Genomic DNA, 20,204 nt, shown 5'->3' on the forward strand with positions numbered 1-20,204 from the left:
CCTGCCGGTCTCTCCCGTTAACAGTGGGACCCAGACCCACCATCAGCGCCGTCGCCCCCCACCAGTATGCACACCTACTGTCGGAGTTCCCTGAGGTATTTAAGCCCGAGCTTCGCCAAGTCCCCGGGGCCCCAGCCAAGCACGGCATATACCACCATATAACGACTAAAGGGCCCCCGACACATGCGAAGTTCCGCAGGATTCCCCCTCAGCGCCTTCAGGAGGCGAAAAAAGCATTCGCGGAGATGGAGCGGATGGGCATCTGCAGGAAAGCCTCCAGTCCATGGGCCTCCCCCCTCCACACGGTGCAGAAACCGGACGGCTCCTGGAGACCCTGCGGCGACTACAGGCGGCTCAACATTGCAACAGAGCCCGACCACTACCCTCTACCCAACATGCAAGACCTCACGGCCTCCTTTCACGGGGCCAAAATATTCACTAAATTGGACCTTCTTAAATCTTATTTCCAGGTACCTGTTGCGCCAGAGGACATACCAAAGACAGCCATCATCACGCCCTTCGGGTCCTATGTGTTCGCCTTCTCCACCTTCGGGCTGAGGAACGCCGGGGCCACCTTCCAGCGGCTCATGGACAGCATCCTGGGGGACCTAAAATTCTGCGTCTGCTACGTCGACGACATTCTCATATTTTCCAGGTCTCACAGCGAACACCAGAGACACATCAGGGCAGTCCTCCAGCGCCTCCAAGAGAACGGCCTCGTTGTCCGTTTTGACAAGTGTACCTTCGGCGTCCAGAAAGCAGAATTCCTGGGTCACGAGGTGTCTCCGACAGGCGTCCGCCCTCTTACATCGAAAGTAGCAGCCATAGCCAGGTTCCCGACACCCACCTCCATCAAGGCCGTCCAGGAGTTCCTTGGGATGGTAAACTTCTACAGGCGGTTCATCCCCGGGATCGCGCACACCATGGCCCCCCTGACGGAAGTCCTAAAAGGCCAACCGAAGTCCCTGTCGTGGGGACCCAGCCAGCAGCAGGCCTTTTCCCTGATGAAGGCCGCCCTCACCAAGGCAACCGCCTTGGCACACCAGGATCCCAAGGCCCCCCTCCAGCTGACGACAGACGCCAGTAACGTCACCTGCGGTGCTGTTCTGGAGCAAATCATCAACGGCGCCCCCCAGCCCATCGCCTTCTTCAGCAAAAAGTTCAATCCCGCAGAGACCCGCTACAGCACCTTCGACAGGGAACTCTGCGCGATGTACCACGCAGTTCGGCACTTCAAGTTCCTCCTGGAGGGGACGCCCTTCACAATCTTCACAGACCATCAGCCACTGGTTCACGCCTTCACGAAGCAGGGGGACGCATGGTCTTCCAGACAGCAGCGCCACCTCTCAGCCATAGCCGAATTTACCTGTTCCGTCAGGTACCTCCCGGCAAGAAAAATCCGTAGCAGACGCCCTCTCCAGAGTCGAGTTGAACGCAGTGCAGCTTGGTGTAGATTACCAGGACCTTGCCAGAGAACAGGCCGCTGACCCAGAAACCCCAGCATACCGCACCGCCATCACATCCCTCAAGTGGCGGGACGTGACCCTCGCCCCCGAAGGCCCCAGCCTGCTCTGCGACATCAGCACAGGTCAGCCCTGCCCTTTGGTTCCAGCCTCACGCTGCCGCCAGGTATTCGACATAATTCACGGCCTCTCACACCCCTCCGGCAGGACCACGGCCAAACTGCTTTCAAAAAGTTCGTCTGGCACGGGTGCAAAAGGACGCCACTGCCTGGGCAAAACAGTGCCTGCAGTGCCAGACCAGTAAGGTGGGTCGTCACACGCAGTCGGGGTAGGCGAGTTCCCACAGCCAGGCGCCGCCGCCACATCCACATCGACGTCATCGGGCCCTTCCCCATCAGGCGGATCCAGATACCTCCTGACGGTGGTAGACCGTTCAACGAGGTGGCCCGAAGCCACACCCATGCAAGAAGCCGCCGCCAGCGCGTTCGCCGAGGCCCTGCTCTCCAGTTGGGTTAGTTGCTTCGGCGTCCCGGACCACATCACAACCGACAGGGGCCCCGCCTTCCTCTCCGAGTTGTGGTCTGCCCTGGCTCAACTGCTGGGAACCACGCACCACACCACCACAGCGTACAACCCAGCGGCCAACGGCCTGGTCGAACGGTTCCACAGGTCCCTAAAGTCATCCCTCATGGCCCGCTGCACCGCCGAGGACTGGAAACATCAGCTGCCGTGGGTCCTCCTCGGGTTGAGAACCGCCCCCAGAGCCGACGGCACCCCATCTGCAGCTGAACAAACCTATGGGGAACCCCTCGTGGTGCCGGGAGAGCTCGTGACGGATGAATGCCACTCCCCATCACTGCAGAGGCTCCGTGACGTGGCCGGCAAGTTCGCCCCTTGCAGGCGCTCGTACATCGACAAAGCAACCACCTTCATGCCGCCACAGCTGTCATCCGCCACCCACGTCTTCGTCAGAGTCGACGCCGTCTGTCCACCACTAACCAAGCCCTACAGGGGACCCTTCCGCGTGCTGGAACGAAACAGCAAGGCGTTCCAGCTGGCACTCCCTGGCAAGGACGACTGGGTTTCAATAGACCGGTTAAAGCCCGCCTTTCTGTCGGAGAGTCCCGACAGCGACGCAGCACCCCTTCCGCCCAACCGCACTCCAGCACGCCCTACCCCCGCAGGCGCGGCCTCCCCAGGAAGGGATCGCCCAACCAGCAGCCTCACAGGCGGGAGACCCCTCCATTATCTTCAAGGAGCCGCGGCACCCTTCAGCGTCCCAGCAGATACAGGGATTAGTCAGACGCGTCCCTCGTCTTTGGGGGGGGAGTATTTGTAAAGTCACCACATCGGCGCCAGTGTAGTGTTTCGGCGGCGCCATTAATTAAGTCTCCGCTGAGCATGTTTTCTTTGGTGACTTCCCATTTTCTTCAAACTCAATTAGTCACGCCTAAAACGTGCCAGGTCACGCATTTTTAATCATTTTTACTTTATGGGTATTTATACAAATGTCACACATTGTGTATCACATGTTTCTTCATTCACAGGCATCAAGACTGTATCCATATTATAGTTCTGTATGTTTTGTATTGTAATTTGTACTCGTTCACTGCATATTATTGTTTATTGTTTCGACCTCAGGTCACAGTCAATTCCATTGTCTCTCGCAGGCCGGCGTCAGTCGGCCACTATATAAACTGCCTGGATCTGTAATAAAGTAGCAGTAACTTTTACCTGCTCGTTTCTTTGACACCTTACAGTATAAAGTGTGATAATGAGAATAGATGTGAGGAAGTAGGGATTTTTCAAAGGACTTTTTGCTAGAGTTTTTTAGTATAGGAAGAGAAGGGAAGCAGCTAGATTGTGGAAGCAGTTAGGTCACATCACCAACCTGTCATTTCTCCCCCTTCCCCAGGTCCTTCATCTGTATTTATTCTTACTCAGTCTAGGCATTTACTTTGCTAATGCTTCAGTTAGTACTGAGACTTCCCTTTAGCTCCGCCTTCCACTCCCCATTCGGTTCAGGAAAACCGTATTGAAAATTTAGACTAGAACCTAAACCTTATTTTGGTCAGTATAACAAGGTTTGTCTGAATTGGTTAGGAAACCAGTCTGGCCCCCCCCCCCTCTTAGTGTGCGATCATTTTTACGTTCCCTAATGAGAGGTAAGGTGTTGGTGCCCTTGCCCGTCTGTAGCCCAAGCACAGGACTGCCATGCAACAGTTGGAAGAGCCTGCTGCCAGGGAACCGAGCTGGTTCTCGGGGTCATGTGGTTTTGTGCCCTCCGTCACCTGCATCTCTGTTTTTTACACTACGAGTCTCATGCGTTAGCCGAAAGATTGTTTTGGTAAACATTAATTTTCACTACGCATGCGACCTTTGCCATCATCAGCACCTTGTATGAGGTTGTTAGCACTAGTAGGACTAATTATATAGATAAAGACAGTTTTATTATTAATAATGTGTCTGTAGAGAATTTTACTTGCTTTTGATATGTCGATTCAGTCAATTGTTTAACCAATCTCTTATCTTATGCTCATTCTGAATCCTTGTCTGCTGGCCTATTCCTCTTTCTCCTTCGAAATGCACTTGTTCGTTCTTTACAGGCAGTCCCCGGTTAACGGCGTGCTTTGTTAACAGCGATCCAGTTTTACGACGCTTGTCTAGCAACGAAAATTGCTGATTTCCGCTTATCAGCACCGATAATTGGGTATTGGCGCCGATACATACCAAACAGAAGCGCCGATAACCGAAAATGGCGATTTTCGGTTATCACACCCTCAGAAACGGAACCCTGCTTTTAACTGGGGACTGCCTGTACATGCTTTATCTTTGGCTATCAACGAATCTCTTACTTCTGCCTCAATTACTGGTTCTCTTTCCAAATCTGCTATGGTTACAGTACCTACTGTTGTTTCCAAGCTAGATATTATTCTAGCTACATACTTCTCTAAGGAGTCGTGTGGGAATGCTCTGAAGTCTGTTGACTCACTTTTGGACGAGATGGGAGAGTTTTTGTAACCCTATTCCCCCCCTCCTCTCAACATCCTCCCCTTTTTTTTTTTTTTTTTTTTTTTTGCTCGGCTGACTTGTGTGGACTCATCTGAGTCTCTTCAATCTGCTTTTCCCTGTACCCTTTTATTGAGTCACAAATGCGTTATGAGTACTCTGCTGCTGTCTCCTCCTGTCGTCAGCTGACTCGCTTTTGGACGGTGCAAAAGAGTCGTAGTAACTCCTCTTCCTCCCTGCCTCCCAACATTTCCAGCTTTTTGCTCAGCTGACGCTAGTGGACTCAGCTGAGTCACTGCCGAGTGCATTTCCGTCTCCCTTTCATTGAGTCTTGGATATGATGCAGGTATTCAGCTGCTATCGCCTCCTGTCATCCTCTGGTGTTAGAATAGTTTGAATCAGAGGATCCATTTTTTGATCGACATTTGCTGGAGCGTTGCACTTTAATGTATCCTCATTTAGTTGAGGAAAGGGACCACATAGAGAATAAGTATTGATTGTCAGTGAGTATTTCGGTGCCCTTTAAGTCCTTGGAGAAAGAGAATCCAAGCTTTCTCCTTCATTTAGAGTGCGTTTTGTAAGTTTTCTTGTACTCAGGCACACAAAGCTCCCTTTAAGTCTGCTATGCTTGCCTTTTGGTTTTTATATGAAGTTGTGGAGCACCACCTCTTGTGATACAGTTGCTTAATTGGTGCTTAAACCATTTTTGGTAGAAGATTCTGTTTTTATCACTTTTCTGTGAAGAGATCAAAGCGAGACTGACAATTGCTTTGGACATGCTGAGACAGTCGCAATTTAGATTGTTGAAGTTTTTATCCTTTGTTGAACTTTTGCTCAGTATTATTGCCATAGGGGGTGCAAGCCAGCACAACTTTATGCCGGTCCCAAGCCCGGGTAAATGGTGAGGGTTGGTGGCAGGAAGGGCATCCAGCCATGAAACCTCTGCCAAAACCATGGATAGTAGCCAGGAACAGCCAAGAGAAGGCCAGGACGTACCCTGTTCATGCGATGTGGGTGGGCTTTGCCTGACCCACCTGATAAATGGGCAAGGGCTACCACGTCAGGGACAGGCGTGGTTAAAGAAGAAAGTCCAAGAGCTTAGATTTGGAACTCTTGAATGTTGGCACCATGATTGGACGAAGTAGAGAGGTGGAAGATGATGTGGAGAGAAGGAAAATTGGTATCTTGTGTGTGCAAGAGACAAGGTGGAAGGGGAACGAGGCAAGAGAGAGTGGTAGTGGATTTAAGATTCTGTTTAGTGGAACTGATGAAAGGGGAAGATATGGAGTTCAGGTTGAAAGAAAAAGCTGTAGAATAATGAAAGTGAAACTGTACTGTGGGGAACACATTCTAAATGTAGTCAGTGCTTATGCACCACAAGTTGGCTGTGATGAGGAAGTTAAAAATAGATTCTGGAGGAAGATAGATGAGATGATTACATCAGTAGAAATGGAAGAACGACTGGTGATTGGAGGTGATCTGAATGGACACATCGGACGCAGTCGGGAAAATATCAATAGGATTCATGGAGGACATGGAATGGGAGAAATGAATGAATGAGAACTTATAGTAGACTTTGCAGTATCTTTTGATTTGGCAATAAACACCATTTTAACAAGCAAAAATTATGCAACATACAGTAGTGAAGGGATACAGATGCAAATAGATTTTCTGTTGTGTAGAAGAAACCATCTGGTGGAAGTAAAGAACTGTAGGATCATAAAGGGAGAAACTGTTAGCCACAACATAGGTTAGCTGCGTCGGATTTGTTGATATGGCGGGTTGCACGGGAACACTGTGGTGCAACCCAAGATAAAGTGGTGGAGGCTAAAAGACCAAGAGATGAGACAGAGTTTTAAAGAAAAGGTCCTGCACATCATTAGATTAGCAGTTGATGTGAACATCTGGTGGGTAAAAAATAGCACAATGATACTGAGAACAGCAGAGGAGCTATTAGGGAAAACATCAGGTAGAGGACCCCCTAATGATATGGAGAGCTGGTGGTGGAACCAAGATACTCAAGATAAGGTAAAAAGGAAACAAGAAGCAAGGATAATATATGAAAGGGATGAATCTGTGGAAAATGAAAAGGCTTGGAAAATTGCAAATAAGGAAGCAAAAAGGGCTGTGGCAAGGGCTAATGCAGAAGGAATAAATGAGATGTATGAGAAAGTAGAAACATCAGAGGGTCAGATGATGATCTACAATATAGCAAAAAGAAGAGATAAAGCAACTAAAGATCTGATGCACATCAAGCAGATCAAGGACTGAAATGGAAGAGTTTTATCAAGGGAAGAATGTATAAGAGCAAGATGGAAGGAACATTTTGAGAAGCTATTAAACGAAGCGAACCCCAGAAGAATAAGAGAAGAGGGAAACCCACGAGTAAGAGCAGTTCCAGATATCACCAGAGAAGTAGTGAAGAGGGCACTTGACAAAATGAAAAATGGAAAGGCTGTTGGACTCGATGGTATACCAGTTGAGGTGTGGAAATGCTTGGGAGGAGAAGGGGTTGGTATACTCTGGGAACTCTTCAAAGGTCTACCGCCAAGAAAAAATGCCGGACAGCTGGAGAAATAGTATTATGGTTCCAATATGTAAGGGAATGGGGGATATACAGGACTGCACAAATTATAGAGGGATAAAATTGATATCTTATTCTATGAAGATATGTGAATGAATTATAGAGAGAAGAATAAGGAATGAAACAGCAATAAGTGAAAAACAATTGGGGTTTATGCCGGGAAAGGGTACAGTAGATGCAATTTTTTCCACTATGGCAAGCAGTGGAAAAACATGCAGAAAGACAGAGAGGGCTACATCTATTATTTATTGATCTGGAGAAGGCATATGATTGGGTACCTAGGCAAGAAGTGTTGGGACGTATGAGAGAGAAGGGTGTTTCAGAAAAGTATGTTGAAGTAGTCCAGGATATGTATGCAGAGGTTACCACTCAGGTAAGGAGCACTGTTGGAACAACAGAGAAGTTTAGTGTAAAAGTTGGTTTACATCAAGGTTCAACTCTCAGTCCCTACATCTTTGATCTTGTGATGGATGTTATTACGTCAGATGTTAGAGAAGAAGTCCCGTGGTGTGTGATGTTTACTGATGTTGTTTTGGTGGACCTGACTAGAGAAGGGGTGGAGATAAAACTAGAGTTGTGGAGACAAGCACTTGAAGATCAAGGTTTAAGGATAAGCAGAGCTAAGACAGAATATCTGGATGGGAAGGGAAGGAAAGCAGGGTGCAGCTAAATTAGGTTTACACGACATCAAGAGGGTTACCACTTTCAAGTACCTTGGGTCCTGTGTGATGGATGATGGTGACATGGACTCAGAAATAAACCACAGGATACAGTGTGCTTGAGTGAATTGGAGGAGATCAGGAATATTGTGCGACAAGAGGATTAATGCAAGAGTAAAAGGAAGGTTTAAAAAGTGTAGTTAGACCAGCAATGGTGTATGGGGTTGAGACGTCAATAAAGAAGGTTCAAGAAAGGAAGTTGGAACTGGCAGAGATGAGGATGTTGAGATGGATATATGGAGTCACGAGAAAGGATAGGATCAGAAACGATTATATTAGAGGGACAGACAAAGTGGTAGAAGTATCAAAGAAGGTTGCAGTGGTTTGGTCATGTCATGGGTAGAGAGGAAGATCATGCGTGTAGAAGGGTCATGGACATGGGGGAGGAGGGAAGGCCAAGGTTCAGATGGAAAGATAACGTAGCAAATGAGATGCGGGAAAAAGGTTTAAGAGAATGGGATATGCAAGATAGAAGATGGAGAAGGCTTACACAACAGTGACCCCATAGAGATGGGTAAAGGCTGAAGACAAAGAAAGAAGGAAGAAGGATTGTCTCTCCTCTGCATCAGCTTAGAGAGGTTGAGGCACCAGCGTAAGGAGCGAGGAAGAGTGTTAGCTTTTAACTTGTGCAGTCAAACTCGTTTCTGATGCTGCAGACTAATGTTCTCGTACTTATACTAACTTGGTTTGGAAGAAGTGAGAGCACTTATGCCCCTATCTGTAGTAAAGCCTTATGCTGCACAGGTTTAGGCAATAAGGGAGGATATATTGATACAAATCTTTTATACCTCTTTGGGATAAGTTCATCCCCCAGGTTCTGGTAGATGGCCAATTGCAGGCCTTCTGGCATGTGTTTTAGAGATGTGGGAGCAGAACCTTACATGATGACACTAAAGGAGAGTTATGATTCCTTTTAAGGTACCCTCCACTGGTTTAGTTGCCTATAGCTGTTCCTTTGCCTTTTCCAGCAGGTGTCTCTCATTTAGTAGGAGGTTGTATATTAGAGAGAATGAAATGGACCAGGTGGTAATTCATTGGGATTTTACCTCTGACGTTTTCCTAGCTCCATAAGCAACTGGAGATTGGCATCAGTGGTAGACACATTGAGACCGAATTACTTTGTCTGTCCCCATGCTTTTTGGTTTTTCCAGCATGGTTTTAGTGATTTTCCAAAAGAACAATCATGTTTTGGTGTGCAGGAGACATTTTTCTCACACCAGTCATGCAAGTTCCTTCAAGGTCTATTTACAGAGGGGGTATTGCTGTTCAGGGCACTATGTTTTGGCTCGTATACAGCACAGGTATACAGTAAGTGTTCATGGGGAATTTGTTGCCCATAGGTGGATGGTGTCAACTTTTAGGAACAAGAACTCTTTTCTCTTGAGTAAACTGGTTCAAGTTGGCCAACTCTGTCAACAGTATTCCAAAGGCCAAGGATCTGTTACTTCAACTTGCTTAGTCTCTGTGCATTATGATTTTCAGTCTGCTTTCGTAACTCCATGATGTGGTGATGGTACTTGAAATTTACACTTGCTATTTGAAGAATTTTAGCCCTGAAGAAAGCTTCCTAAGCAGTAAGGGCTTTCTTTATTATGAAACAAGGCCTCACTGGGGAATTAGTCGGAATGATCAGGCTCTATAACCTATAAGTCTCAGCATAAGAGACTACAACTTACAGCTAACATTTGTTAAACCTGTAAGTGGTCCAGGACCATCATTGTCTCCAGGTTCTGTAGGATGGACGCTGTACCCAAGAGTTGACTATTTTTATTCTTAAACCTATGTCCAGGTTTTTTTTTTCCACCTGTCGTGTAACACAAAACAAAGAATTTTGGCAGGTGTCTTTCCACTTCCACGCACCGTAGAATGGTCAACACTACACCTGGTAAAGCTTACAAGACTTCAGGGCGGTGGAAAGACCATTGAAGAATCCTAGCAGGTTTATCCCTGGTCAGAAACGAAGTCATAGTTGGAAGATGGCTTCTTTGAGTGAAATGAACAACATGATATTGGTTTGATGATAATTCATAATGCAGAAGGACAATGTTTTTGGTGATTGAGGATTCATAAAGAACAAAACTACACACAGTGCCCATTACATCCGCAAGTTCGTCAGTTGCTGTGGGATTAGAGGAGCGCTCAAATGTGGACTTATTAGCATGCAGATTACAAGGAACAACCAGTTGATTACTACTCCTTTGAGGGCCCTCAGGCTTGAGCAGTGGATGTGTTTCTTTAAGTTTGGCCTGATTAAGACTCAAAGGCATTCTCCCTCTGTCTGCTCGAAGGAATTATTGAGCAAATTTCAATTTCAAGAATTCCTCAATAACTCCTGTAGAGCCCTTGTAGCCTCAGAGCAAATGATTTTCAGACTTTCTAGCTTCTTGGTAGATGTCTCTTATTTTTCCATTAAGGGGAAATCGACTTAAACTACAGAATTCCATGCACTTCCACTAACTTCTGCATCTGACACCTAACTGCTGGGAAATGCTTGAATGTCTTCTCTCAATAAGGGGATATTTAAAGTTATCATTGGTTCTATCCTTAATTAAATGGAAAACAACCGTGGCCTTGTGTCAGAACCAGCAGTTTGTGTATTGCTCAGGGTGCCGCTCTAGAGGAATTTTCAGCACCTATTCCAGCACCTGGAACCTTGTAGACAAAGGTTCTCTGCTTTCTTAGATATAGTAAGACAGACTCTCTCTCTCTCTCTCTCTCTCTCTCTCTCTCTCTCTCTCTCTCTCTCTCTCTCTCTCTCGTTGTTGTTGTTGTTGTTGACCATTTACCTTCACAAGATTTTATCTATGCAGTGTTAACCATAAATATGTTTATTGGTCCTGCAGTAAATGGCAAGAAATTTTTCATCTGGGGGGAGACGTCCCCTCAGCCAATCTCTAAACTTTCTCATCTTAGGTCTCATTAGCCAGTGTACACATTCATGTTTTTGTAATACAGGGCCACATTACAGAGGACTGTTTTACCAGCAAGGACCCTGATCATGTCATGGCCTCATGTTAGTCCTAAGGGCCTTTGGATATCACACAGTCTTTGAATTTGGAATATGACATGTTCAAGTTGGTGGGTTTTGGCTTGGAGAACAGATGCTCTGACTTACATAATGAAGTAACCATTTAGGCAAAGTAAAAGTCATAGGTTTCTTAACTAACAGCACACTTAGTGGCCCTATTTACTTTGCATGCAGAACCATTGGGACTTGTGCCAGAACTAAGGTACTTTGGTGCATCTTGAAGTGTGTGTGGGGTTTGGCACAGGCACACAATCCTCTGTAAAAGCAATAAGTTTCTATTGAAAATATAATGTTTTTGAAATGTATTATATTTTTCTCTATAGCTTGTATTTATTTCCTTGTATTTATTTCCTTGTCAGAGAGCTTGTGGGTCTGATGATGAACCTCACAGAAACAAGAAAAGAAAAATTGTAAGGGTTTCCTCAGACTTGAACAGTAATTCGGAATGCCAAGATACCATGCAGGAAGATATTGAAACTCCAAAGAAAGTATTAGAAGAGAAAAGAAATCAAGGAAGATCAGTGAAGAATGTCCTTTTCAACAATCAAAAGAAAATTGTAGCAGAAAGAAAAGAAAAACAGAGTCATGAAGGGCCAATCCATACTGAAAATCAAAAGAAAATATTATCAGAGATAGATAAGTATGACTTTCGATGCAAAAACCAGAAGAAACAATTAGAAGAGAAAAAAATGGGTGTAGAAAGAATTTGTAAGAATGTCTTTTCTGAAAATCAAAGCGAAATATTAGCAGAAGTAGAAGAGAGAACGAGTTGTAGAAAGCTAAGGAATTATGGTCTTCTCCCCAAAAATCAGATGAAGCTATTAGAAGAGAAAAGAATGGGTCAAGGAAGAACTAGGGAAAATATCCTCCTTTCAGAAAATCAAAAGAAAATATTAGCTGAGATAGAAAAGAAAAGGAGTCGTGGAAGGCCAAGGAAGTATGGCGTTCTCTCCAAAAGCCAAAAGATTATATTAAAAGAGAAAAAAATGGGTCGAGGAAGACCCAGGAAGAATCTTTTTGAAAATCAGAAGAGACTGTTGAAAGAGAAAAAAGTGGGTCGAGGACGACCCAGGAAAAATGTTCTTTCTGAAAATCAGAAGATTCTGTTAAAAGAGAAAAAAGTGGGTCGAGGACAACCCAGGAAAAATGTTCTTTCTGAAAATCAGAAGAAAATATTAGCAGAGATAGACAAGAAGAAGAGTTGTGGAAGGTCAAGGAAGTGTGGCCTTCTCTCCAAAACCCAGAAGATTCTGTTAAAAGAGAAAAAAATGGGTCAAGGAAGACCTAGGAAAAATGTTCTTTCTGAAAATCAGAAGATTCTGTTACAAGAGAAGAAAGTGGGTCGAGGACGACCCAGGAAAAATGTTCTTTCTGAAAATCAGAAGAAAACATTAGCAGAGATAGAAGAGAAGAAGAGTTGTGGAAGGTCAAGGAAGTGTGGCCTTCTCTCCAAAACCCAAAAGATTCTGTTAAAAGAGAAAAAAGTGGGTCGAGGAAGACCTAGGAAAAATGTTCTTTCTGAAAATCAGAAGATTCTGCTAAAAGAGAAAAAAATAGGTCAAGGAAAACCCAGGAAGAATGTTTTTTCTGGAAATAAGAAGATTCTGTTAAAAGAGAAAAAAGTGGGTCGAGGAAGACCCAGGAAAAATGTTATTTCTGAAAATCAAGAGAAAATATTAGCAGAGATAGAAGAGAAGAGCTGTGGAAAGTCAAGGAAGTTTGGCCTCCTCTCCAAAACCCAGAAGATTCTGTTAAAAGAGAAAAAAATGGGTCAAGGAAGACCTAGGAAAAATGTTCTTTCTGAAAATAAGAAGATTCTGTTGAAAGAGAAAAAATTGGGTCGAGGAAGACCCAGGAAAAATGTTCATGAAAATCAAGAGAAAATATTAGCAGAGATAGAAGAGAAGAGCTGTGGAAAGTCAAGGAAGTGTGGCCTTCTCTCCAAAACCCAGAAGATTCGTTTAGAGAAAACAATGGGTCAAGAAAGACCTAGGAAAAATGTTCTTTCTGAAAATCAGAAGATTCTGTTAAAAGAGAAAAAAGTGGGTCGAGGAAGACCCAGGAAAAATGTTCTTTCTGAAAATAAGAAGATTCTGTTAAAAGAGAAAAAAATGGGTCGAGGAAGACCCAGGAAAAATGTTCTTTCTGGAAATAAGAAGATTCTGTTAAAAGAGAAAAAAGTGGGTCGAGGAAGACCCAGGAAGAATGTTCTTTCTGAAAATCAGAAGATTCTGTTAAACGAGAAAAAAGTGGGTCGAGGACGACCCAGGAAAAATGTACTTTCTGAAAATCAAAAGAAAAAATTAGCAGAGATAGAAGAGAAGAGGAGTTTTGGAAGGTCAAGAAAGTGTGGCCGTCTCTCCAAAAACCAGAAGATTATATTAAAAGAGAAAAAAATGGGTCGCGGAAGACCCAAGAAAAATGTTCTCTCTGAAAATCAAAAGGAAATATTAGCAGAGATAGGAGAGAAAAGTAGTTGTGACCTTTCCTTCACAAATCAAAAGAAATTAACTGAAGCGAAAAGGGAAAGAGTAAGACCCAAAAATGTAAACCTTTCTTCCAAAAATCAGAAAATGTTATCAGAAGATAAAGGAGGACCTAGAGGACCAGGAGAGCCAAAAGGAAGTGAGTTGGGAAAAGAATTGACAGAAAGAAAATTGAGTAGGGAAAGGAAGAGCTTGATTTGTGGAACTGATAGTGCCCAAACAAAGAGAGAAGACCAAATGTGTGATCTAGAACGAATTGAAAGCAGTGAAGAAATTAGGGAAAGATGTTTCATTTCTTCTTGTCAGGAATGGGCTGATACTGCAGTGCAAGGAGAGATGAGAACAAGTATTACACCTGGGAAAAAAACAGATGCCTCTGGTAGCAACTTGTATGGAGCAGGAGCTCAAGAGCTTTGCCAAAATGTGCATTGTCAGCTAACAGAAAAGGTACTGTAAACGTGTTCAAAGTTTAGTAGCTTGTGTGACATTCTGATACTTGCATTTCTACTTCTCTTAAACAGAAGATGAGAACATGTCCAATTTCTGCAGAATTGTCTCATCTGATATAGAAATTTTATCTAATGATTATTCCAGCAGCAGCATCTTTGGTAAGAGGATGGAACACAGTAATAAATGTAATTTGTTTATGTATTTTGCATTTTTAGCATTGTTTATGTGTGAGTTTGTCTCAGGAATTCCAAAGCTATGTGGACACCATGAATAGTAATGCTTGATTCAGTAAAAATAAAAATCACTATTTTTGGGTACTTGGTAATTACTAATTACTAGATTGAAATTTTTTGTTCAGTACTTACCTTTGTCATATGCCATTGTGTGTGCACATTCTTGTGTGTTTTGTATGCCATTGTGTGTGCATTCTTGTGTGTTTTGTATAAGTTGCTAAATTCATAAAAAGTTCTGCTATTCTTGGTTACACATATAGATGTAGTTAAGTGCCCAAACAATTTACAGTAAAAGGTTCCCCAGATTGATGTGTATACTGTAACATAATGTTTAGGAACTGAGTTATAGTCATTATCACTGCCAGTGTTGTGTGATGCCTCTGTGTGATTCTGCCACTCATGTCTTTCCTGAGTCTTGCCTTCCACACTTCTCTACTCATCTTCAGCCATCCTTCTCATAGCTCTTATCCAAGTATTAGGTCCAGCTTTGGAACCTTTGGCAGCCACAGAAGCCCAGCTAACAATGTTGTGTCCTGTTCTCCCAGGGTTTGTGCAAGGGACATGTCTAAGCCATCTCTATCTCCATTTCATCATTATCTCATCTACGTACGGGACTTTTTGAAATTTCCCTTAGACGACCCTCATTTCTCAGTCTATCCTGCCAGTGTCATTTCTCAATCTACCCTGCCATTTTAACTCATAAAATTCTTCTTCAAGCTTTATTTTCAAGTTGAGAAAATCTTTTGGATATACAGTAGTTAAATGTTCATACCCTGATTCATATCCATACAGTACATATTGTACTTATGTTTTGTATCTAATTTCAGTCTTATTTGATTTGTAAATCTTCAGTATGCTCATTGTTGACTTACTTTTGTCCGTATGGGAATAAAAACCATTGGCTTTACATAAGTATTCTTTAGCATGAGCTTGTACAGTCATTGAAACTGGGTAATAAGACAGTTAAAAGTTAAAGGTAGGGACTGGGTACTTTGGGGGTAAAAAAAAAAAAAAATTAATAGCTAAAGTTCTTCCTAAAGCATTCAAGAATCCATTACAACACATGGCAAATACCATAGTTCATTTTGTGGGCTGTTGGGATCTAGGGACACCGAGGGTGTAAGCAAAAACTGTCCATATTTACTGAACCATAAAGGTCCCCTGATCCACTCATGATTCAGGCAGCTGTCCCCAGAAAAGCTCATCTACGAGAAGGTATCCAAAGAAATAGGGAAAATGGAAATATGCCAGAAAGCCTCCACCCCATGGGCATCACCCCTACACATGGTAATGAAATCTGATGGCACCCCTGCGGAGACTACCAACAGCTAAACAACAAAACCAAACAGATACACACTACCAAACATGGCAGACATAACAAACCAAATGAACGCGGGAAAAATCTTTACGAAAATTGATCTGCTAAAAGGGTATTTCCAAGTCCCGGTGGCAAGAGAAGATATTGATAAGGCTGCAATCATTACCCCCTTGGCATCTACACATTCAGTTACAGCCGGTTCAGCCTCCATAACTCATAGTGCAGCAGATTGCTGTAAAAATCGTTCAGATAGTGAAACAAGCATGAAATTTGGCACACACATTCCTAAGACTACGCTCTCTTAGAAAAGGGCGCTGGCCACCTGAAAATCCAAGATGGCGGCTATTTTTCAAAATGGCCGCCATCTATGTTGAGATTCACTGGTTTGGGAGCATCTATTGGATGGAATATGCCAGTTTTTTTTTTTTAAACCTCGACTTTTAGGTTATAAAAATGTTCCATACCACACATTTTATTGAAAACCCTTACTAAATGAATTGTAACCAAGATGGCGTACAAAATGGTTGCCATAAAAGTTTTTTTTTTCTATCCACAGCGCTAGCAGACATAGAGACCAACTGTTTTTATTTAATGGTATATTCATGTGATCAGACAGTTTAACTAATATGCTATTTTCAACTGAAATAGTAATGGTATGGTCACATACAACATTGTGTCTAAGACTGTAACCATAAAAAAGAAAAGAGAAATACGGACTAAACGCAACCAATCTATGTATAGGTCTCTCAACCTACACCTTTGAAAAATTCGAGGATAAGAAGGTAGGCATAGCATGACACGTTGGATGCTCAAGCTAGATTATCTACTGAAGAGAGGGCAATATTTATCTAGACTTCACATTTGCAAGTGCACAGAGCTGTGCAGGAAGACCCAGCTTGTAGCACTTGCACCTTTCCCGACAGCCTGCTTTGCATCCACATTTGGTAAGCTGTTGGCAACTCTTGGCTAAGGGCGAGTTGGTTGTCCAGAGGACTTGCCATGCTTCACCAGACTTTTGCCATCCCCACTCAGCAGGGTTCTCTGGCTGTGGCTGACACTGGTGGCCTGCCCCCACACACAACCAGCCTGGTACGCATCACGCTTGGTGTGTTGGAGGAGAGCTCCCTGGTTGGTGGAATGGCCTCATATGCCCTTTGTTTTCTGGCAAACATATCAAGTCTAGCCTCATCCACAGTGCCAGCAGTGCTGGATCTTTCATACATAAGTATGACAAACCTCTCCAGGACCTTCAGGTCACTCTCTTCCACTCTGAGAGGGTAGTGACTCAGTTTGGAGAACACAGTGGAGGCCTCTGGAAAGATGTTCCATGTCTGCCAGGCGGTCTTCTTGCCCTTGCTCCGGAAGGCTGACACTGTATCACAGCCTGTGAACGCATGGAAGAAGAGCATGCCATTCACCTTCTCCTGGCCCAGAGAGTTGCACAGGTCATGCACAGCAATCCAGCGCAGGCTCTGGCCTTGGCCAAATGCCACCCATAGCTTCTCTAGCCCTAGATTGTGGAGAGTGGAGAAAGCACTGACTGCAACGACAAGAACATCTGTGTCATTTGCTTTAACCGTGATGGTCTTGGCTCCATGTTCTGTGGCATATTTGGCATGGAGAAAGATGCGGGTGTCAGCTTCCTCATGAGAGCACTTTTCCAGTCCCTGAAGACTAGCCTCATGAGTGCTGAGGACAGCAGACCCTTTCGTGGCAATGACAACATTTGTGGCAGACATCTGGGCAACTTTGTCTGCCAGGAACTGGAACAACTCTGTCTTGTTGGCATCGTGTCTTAGGAAATTGCGCCAGTTGGATGGAATTGTGTTCTTGTCTGTCACCTTGCGCCTTCCTCCTTGACCACGTTGGAGCCTGGTCTCAGCTTTGAGGCTGGATGTATTGTATACATCAAATACAAGATGTGATGATGTGTACTTGCTGCTATAGGATTGTATCACAGGCAAGAAGTCGCAAAGTGCATAGCCCTCAAAGTTCTTTCCTTTCTTTGGTGGCAAGGCATGGACCAAAGCTGATCCATCTACAATGAGGACATCAGTCTTTGGTTCTTTGTCTTCTAGTGTAACATGACTCTCCAGGACCGAGGTCAGCTGAGACTTCTGACATGTGTACAGCCTACCACCCTCACTAAGGGAAGCTGGGAATGTTTGATTCTCGTGCTGGAAGAATTCCTGCAGATCACATTTACGGCTCTGACAGGATATAAATAGCTTTGAGAAAAGCTGGCAATCCTCCTTCAGAAGTTTCTGCTTTGACTGTTCTACAGGAGCAGCTTCTTGCCTGAAGAAATCAGTTCTGTTCTTCTTTATCGGCTCATAGAAGGAGACTGCATTGTTTGCCAAAGAGTCTGAAAACTTCTGAAATTTAGTGCGGCCTCTGTCAAGGTGTGTCTGTAGAAGTTCTGCTGAGCTGGGGTGGGCAATGTCTTTGTTGTCAATGGAATACAGATCCTGGCTCTCTTCCTGAAAAGGACTTCCCAAGTGTTGCAAAGCCAATGACAGCTTGCCGACTCTCTCCAAGAATGTCTTCTGCGCATGAGGTGTTTGTTCATGGTGTGTTGTCTGCTCATTAGACTCCTTACTTTGAACCTCTGTTTCGTATGCAGACACCAAGCGGATGATCTCTGGGCCAGCCACCATCCATCTTCTGAGTGCTGACGGATCTTCAGTCAGCCCAATGGCTCCGCCATCAGCCTTTATAAAGGCATTGGTCTGCTCATGAGCTTGGTCAAGAGCCATTGCTGAGAACTGGCGACTGGTCTTGTGCACAACAAAGTTGCCAGCCTTGAACTCCTTGTGCAACTCTGGGTGTGAACTCTCTAGGGTAAGCATGTCCCTGAGGTGAATAGGCAGCCAACGAGCATAGTTTGTATTATTGTTGGAAAAGAAGTAGGGTATCAGCTCATGCAATGCCTGGCAGTAGAGGACAAAATTGGCCTCACGGAAGGACCTGATCAGTAGGAATATCACAAGTTCCATAGACAACACCATGTGCCAGAAGTGGAACTGTGGACTCTGCTGTCTTCGAAGGTCACACCACTCCTCAAACTCTAATGCCTGCTCATTGTTGTTTGCTTTATCAGCACAGTAGTCAGTGTATGCTGTCCTCAGGAGTTTGTACAAACTAGAGGCTGTAACCTGGTGCATCTGCCGTGTCCTGGTTACACTTGCAGCTGACAGGAAGGATTCTGCAGTTCCAGATGAAGCAACTCCTGCCTCCACCAGAGCTCCTGTCCAACCACTGCCATGAAGAAGAGTACCAAGAGATGTCATTGCTGCCATCTCAATGTGCAGACCACCAAACATTACCAGATACTTGTCTTCGCCATACTGATCAGGCCACTGCCACTGCACCTGCTTTGCTACGGCATAGATTGGCTGATCAGCTGTGATTATGGGTATCTGGCCAGGGTTCAGAAAATCAGTGACATCCTGCACTTTCTGCATCACGTGTTTGATCGTAGCAACAGAATGAGCCTGATCACGCAGGAGAGGAAGCAATGAAGTTATGGTTACTTCAAATTCTGGGCTTCTCTTCATTGAAGCGTGATGAGCTGACCACGTCAGATTCACTGCATCATCTATTTCCTGGGTGACTATGACCTTGTCTAGCTACTGATACTCCAGTGCAAGCTGTGGCCCCAAGATATCTGTGGGTGGCTTTGGTATTGCAGTGTTTGGTGGCACAGGGTTCTTTGTTTGAAAGGAAGCTGGTGAGATGTTTGTGAATGTGTCCGGCAATTCAGGCACCGACCTCACTTTCTCAGGTGCAAACTTTAGTTGCTGTCTTTCCTGTCCAGTGTTCTCCTTGGTGGGGTGCTGAAATATGGAGATGCTAGTTCCATGGAAGGAGGTAGTGGCAGTAGTTGCAGATGGGTTGTGGTCGATGTTGTCCATCACTGCAGTGGTGAACAACCCTTTTCGCAGTACTGGGGGACAGACCACACCCTCCTCCACATATTTGCTAACTGTGGCATCTCCTAAGGACCTTGCATTCTGCGTGGTTTACATTGATGACATACTAATCTTCAGCCCAAACTTGAAACAACATCTCAAAGACATTAGGAAAGTGCTACAAATACTAAAACAGACTCTTAGTGCAGGAAGACAAGTGTGAATGGGCAAAGAAAATGGTAGAGTTTCTGGGACACCAGGTGAACCCAGAAGGCATTAACCCTTAATTGATGGGCATCATCACATGATGATATATTACAGGTTTTGAGTAACTCATATGAACATTAAAATTATGCGCCATACGATTTGGATGAATTTAGCTGGAAAGATGTACAGTACCGTACATAGCACTTCAGTGGTCCATAAATGACTTCTAGCAGCTGTAGTAGCTCAGCACAGGACAGAGGGCGATCAGTTTTCCTAGAGACTTGATGAGGGAATCTACAGTATTGCCCCTCTCTCTCCCATGACATCTTTTCATTTATTTGCTCATAAATATACCTAGGGATTGCCGTAGGTTTTAGTTCTTATCTTTTATGGTAATATGTAAGCTATAATTGTAATTTTACAAAGAAATATTAGAAAAAAAAACATGTATACCTCACATAAAGTTACTGCATCTCCCCATCTCAGTAAATCTCGTAAATATTTTACACCAAATATACTCAGAATTTGTTATTGATTTTAGTTCTTATCCGTTATGATATTGTGTGAGCTGTAATAATAATTTTACAAAATAAAATAAATTATTGGAAAAAACATGTATAACTGAAATTAGCATATTTTTACGAGTGTCTTGTAAAAGAAGCCCCACACGGTTGTAAATAGTCACTTCAACTTCATGTGGAAGTTGGGGAAAAAATTTAAGAATTTTTTTTCTTACACCATGTGCATATCTTCCTCCATTGATGTGTTTATTCTTAAATTGGCCGACCTTAAAGTT

General features: G+C 44.1%; 1 protein-coding gene across 2 annotated transcripts in view; it reads left to right on the plus strand.

Moving 5' to 3' along the window:
* LOC136835318 (trichohyalin-like) overlaps positions 1 to 20,204 on the plus strand; it is a 316,755-nt gene that overhangs the window by 154,022 nt on the left and 142,529 nt on the right. For both annotated transcript variants that reach the window (XM_067098657.1, XM_067098658.1), the window contains one exon: positions 11,163 to 13,736. In XM_067098657.1, the coding sequence (XP_066954758.1) occupies positions 11,163 to 13,736 (2,574 nt within the window). The remainder of the gene's footprint in view (positions 1 to 11,162; positions 13,737 to 20,204) is intronic.

The sequence above is a fragment of the Macrobrachium rosenbergii genome, chromosome 55 (genome assembly GCF_040412425.1).
Source record: "Macrobrachium rosenbergii isolate ZJJX-2024 chromosome 55, ASM4041242v1, whole genome shotgun sequence".
Taxonomy (NCBI): Eukaryota; Metazoa; Arthropoda; class Malacostraca; order Decapoda; family Palaemonidae; genus Macrobrachium; species Macrobrachium rosenbergii.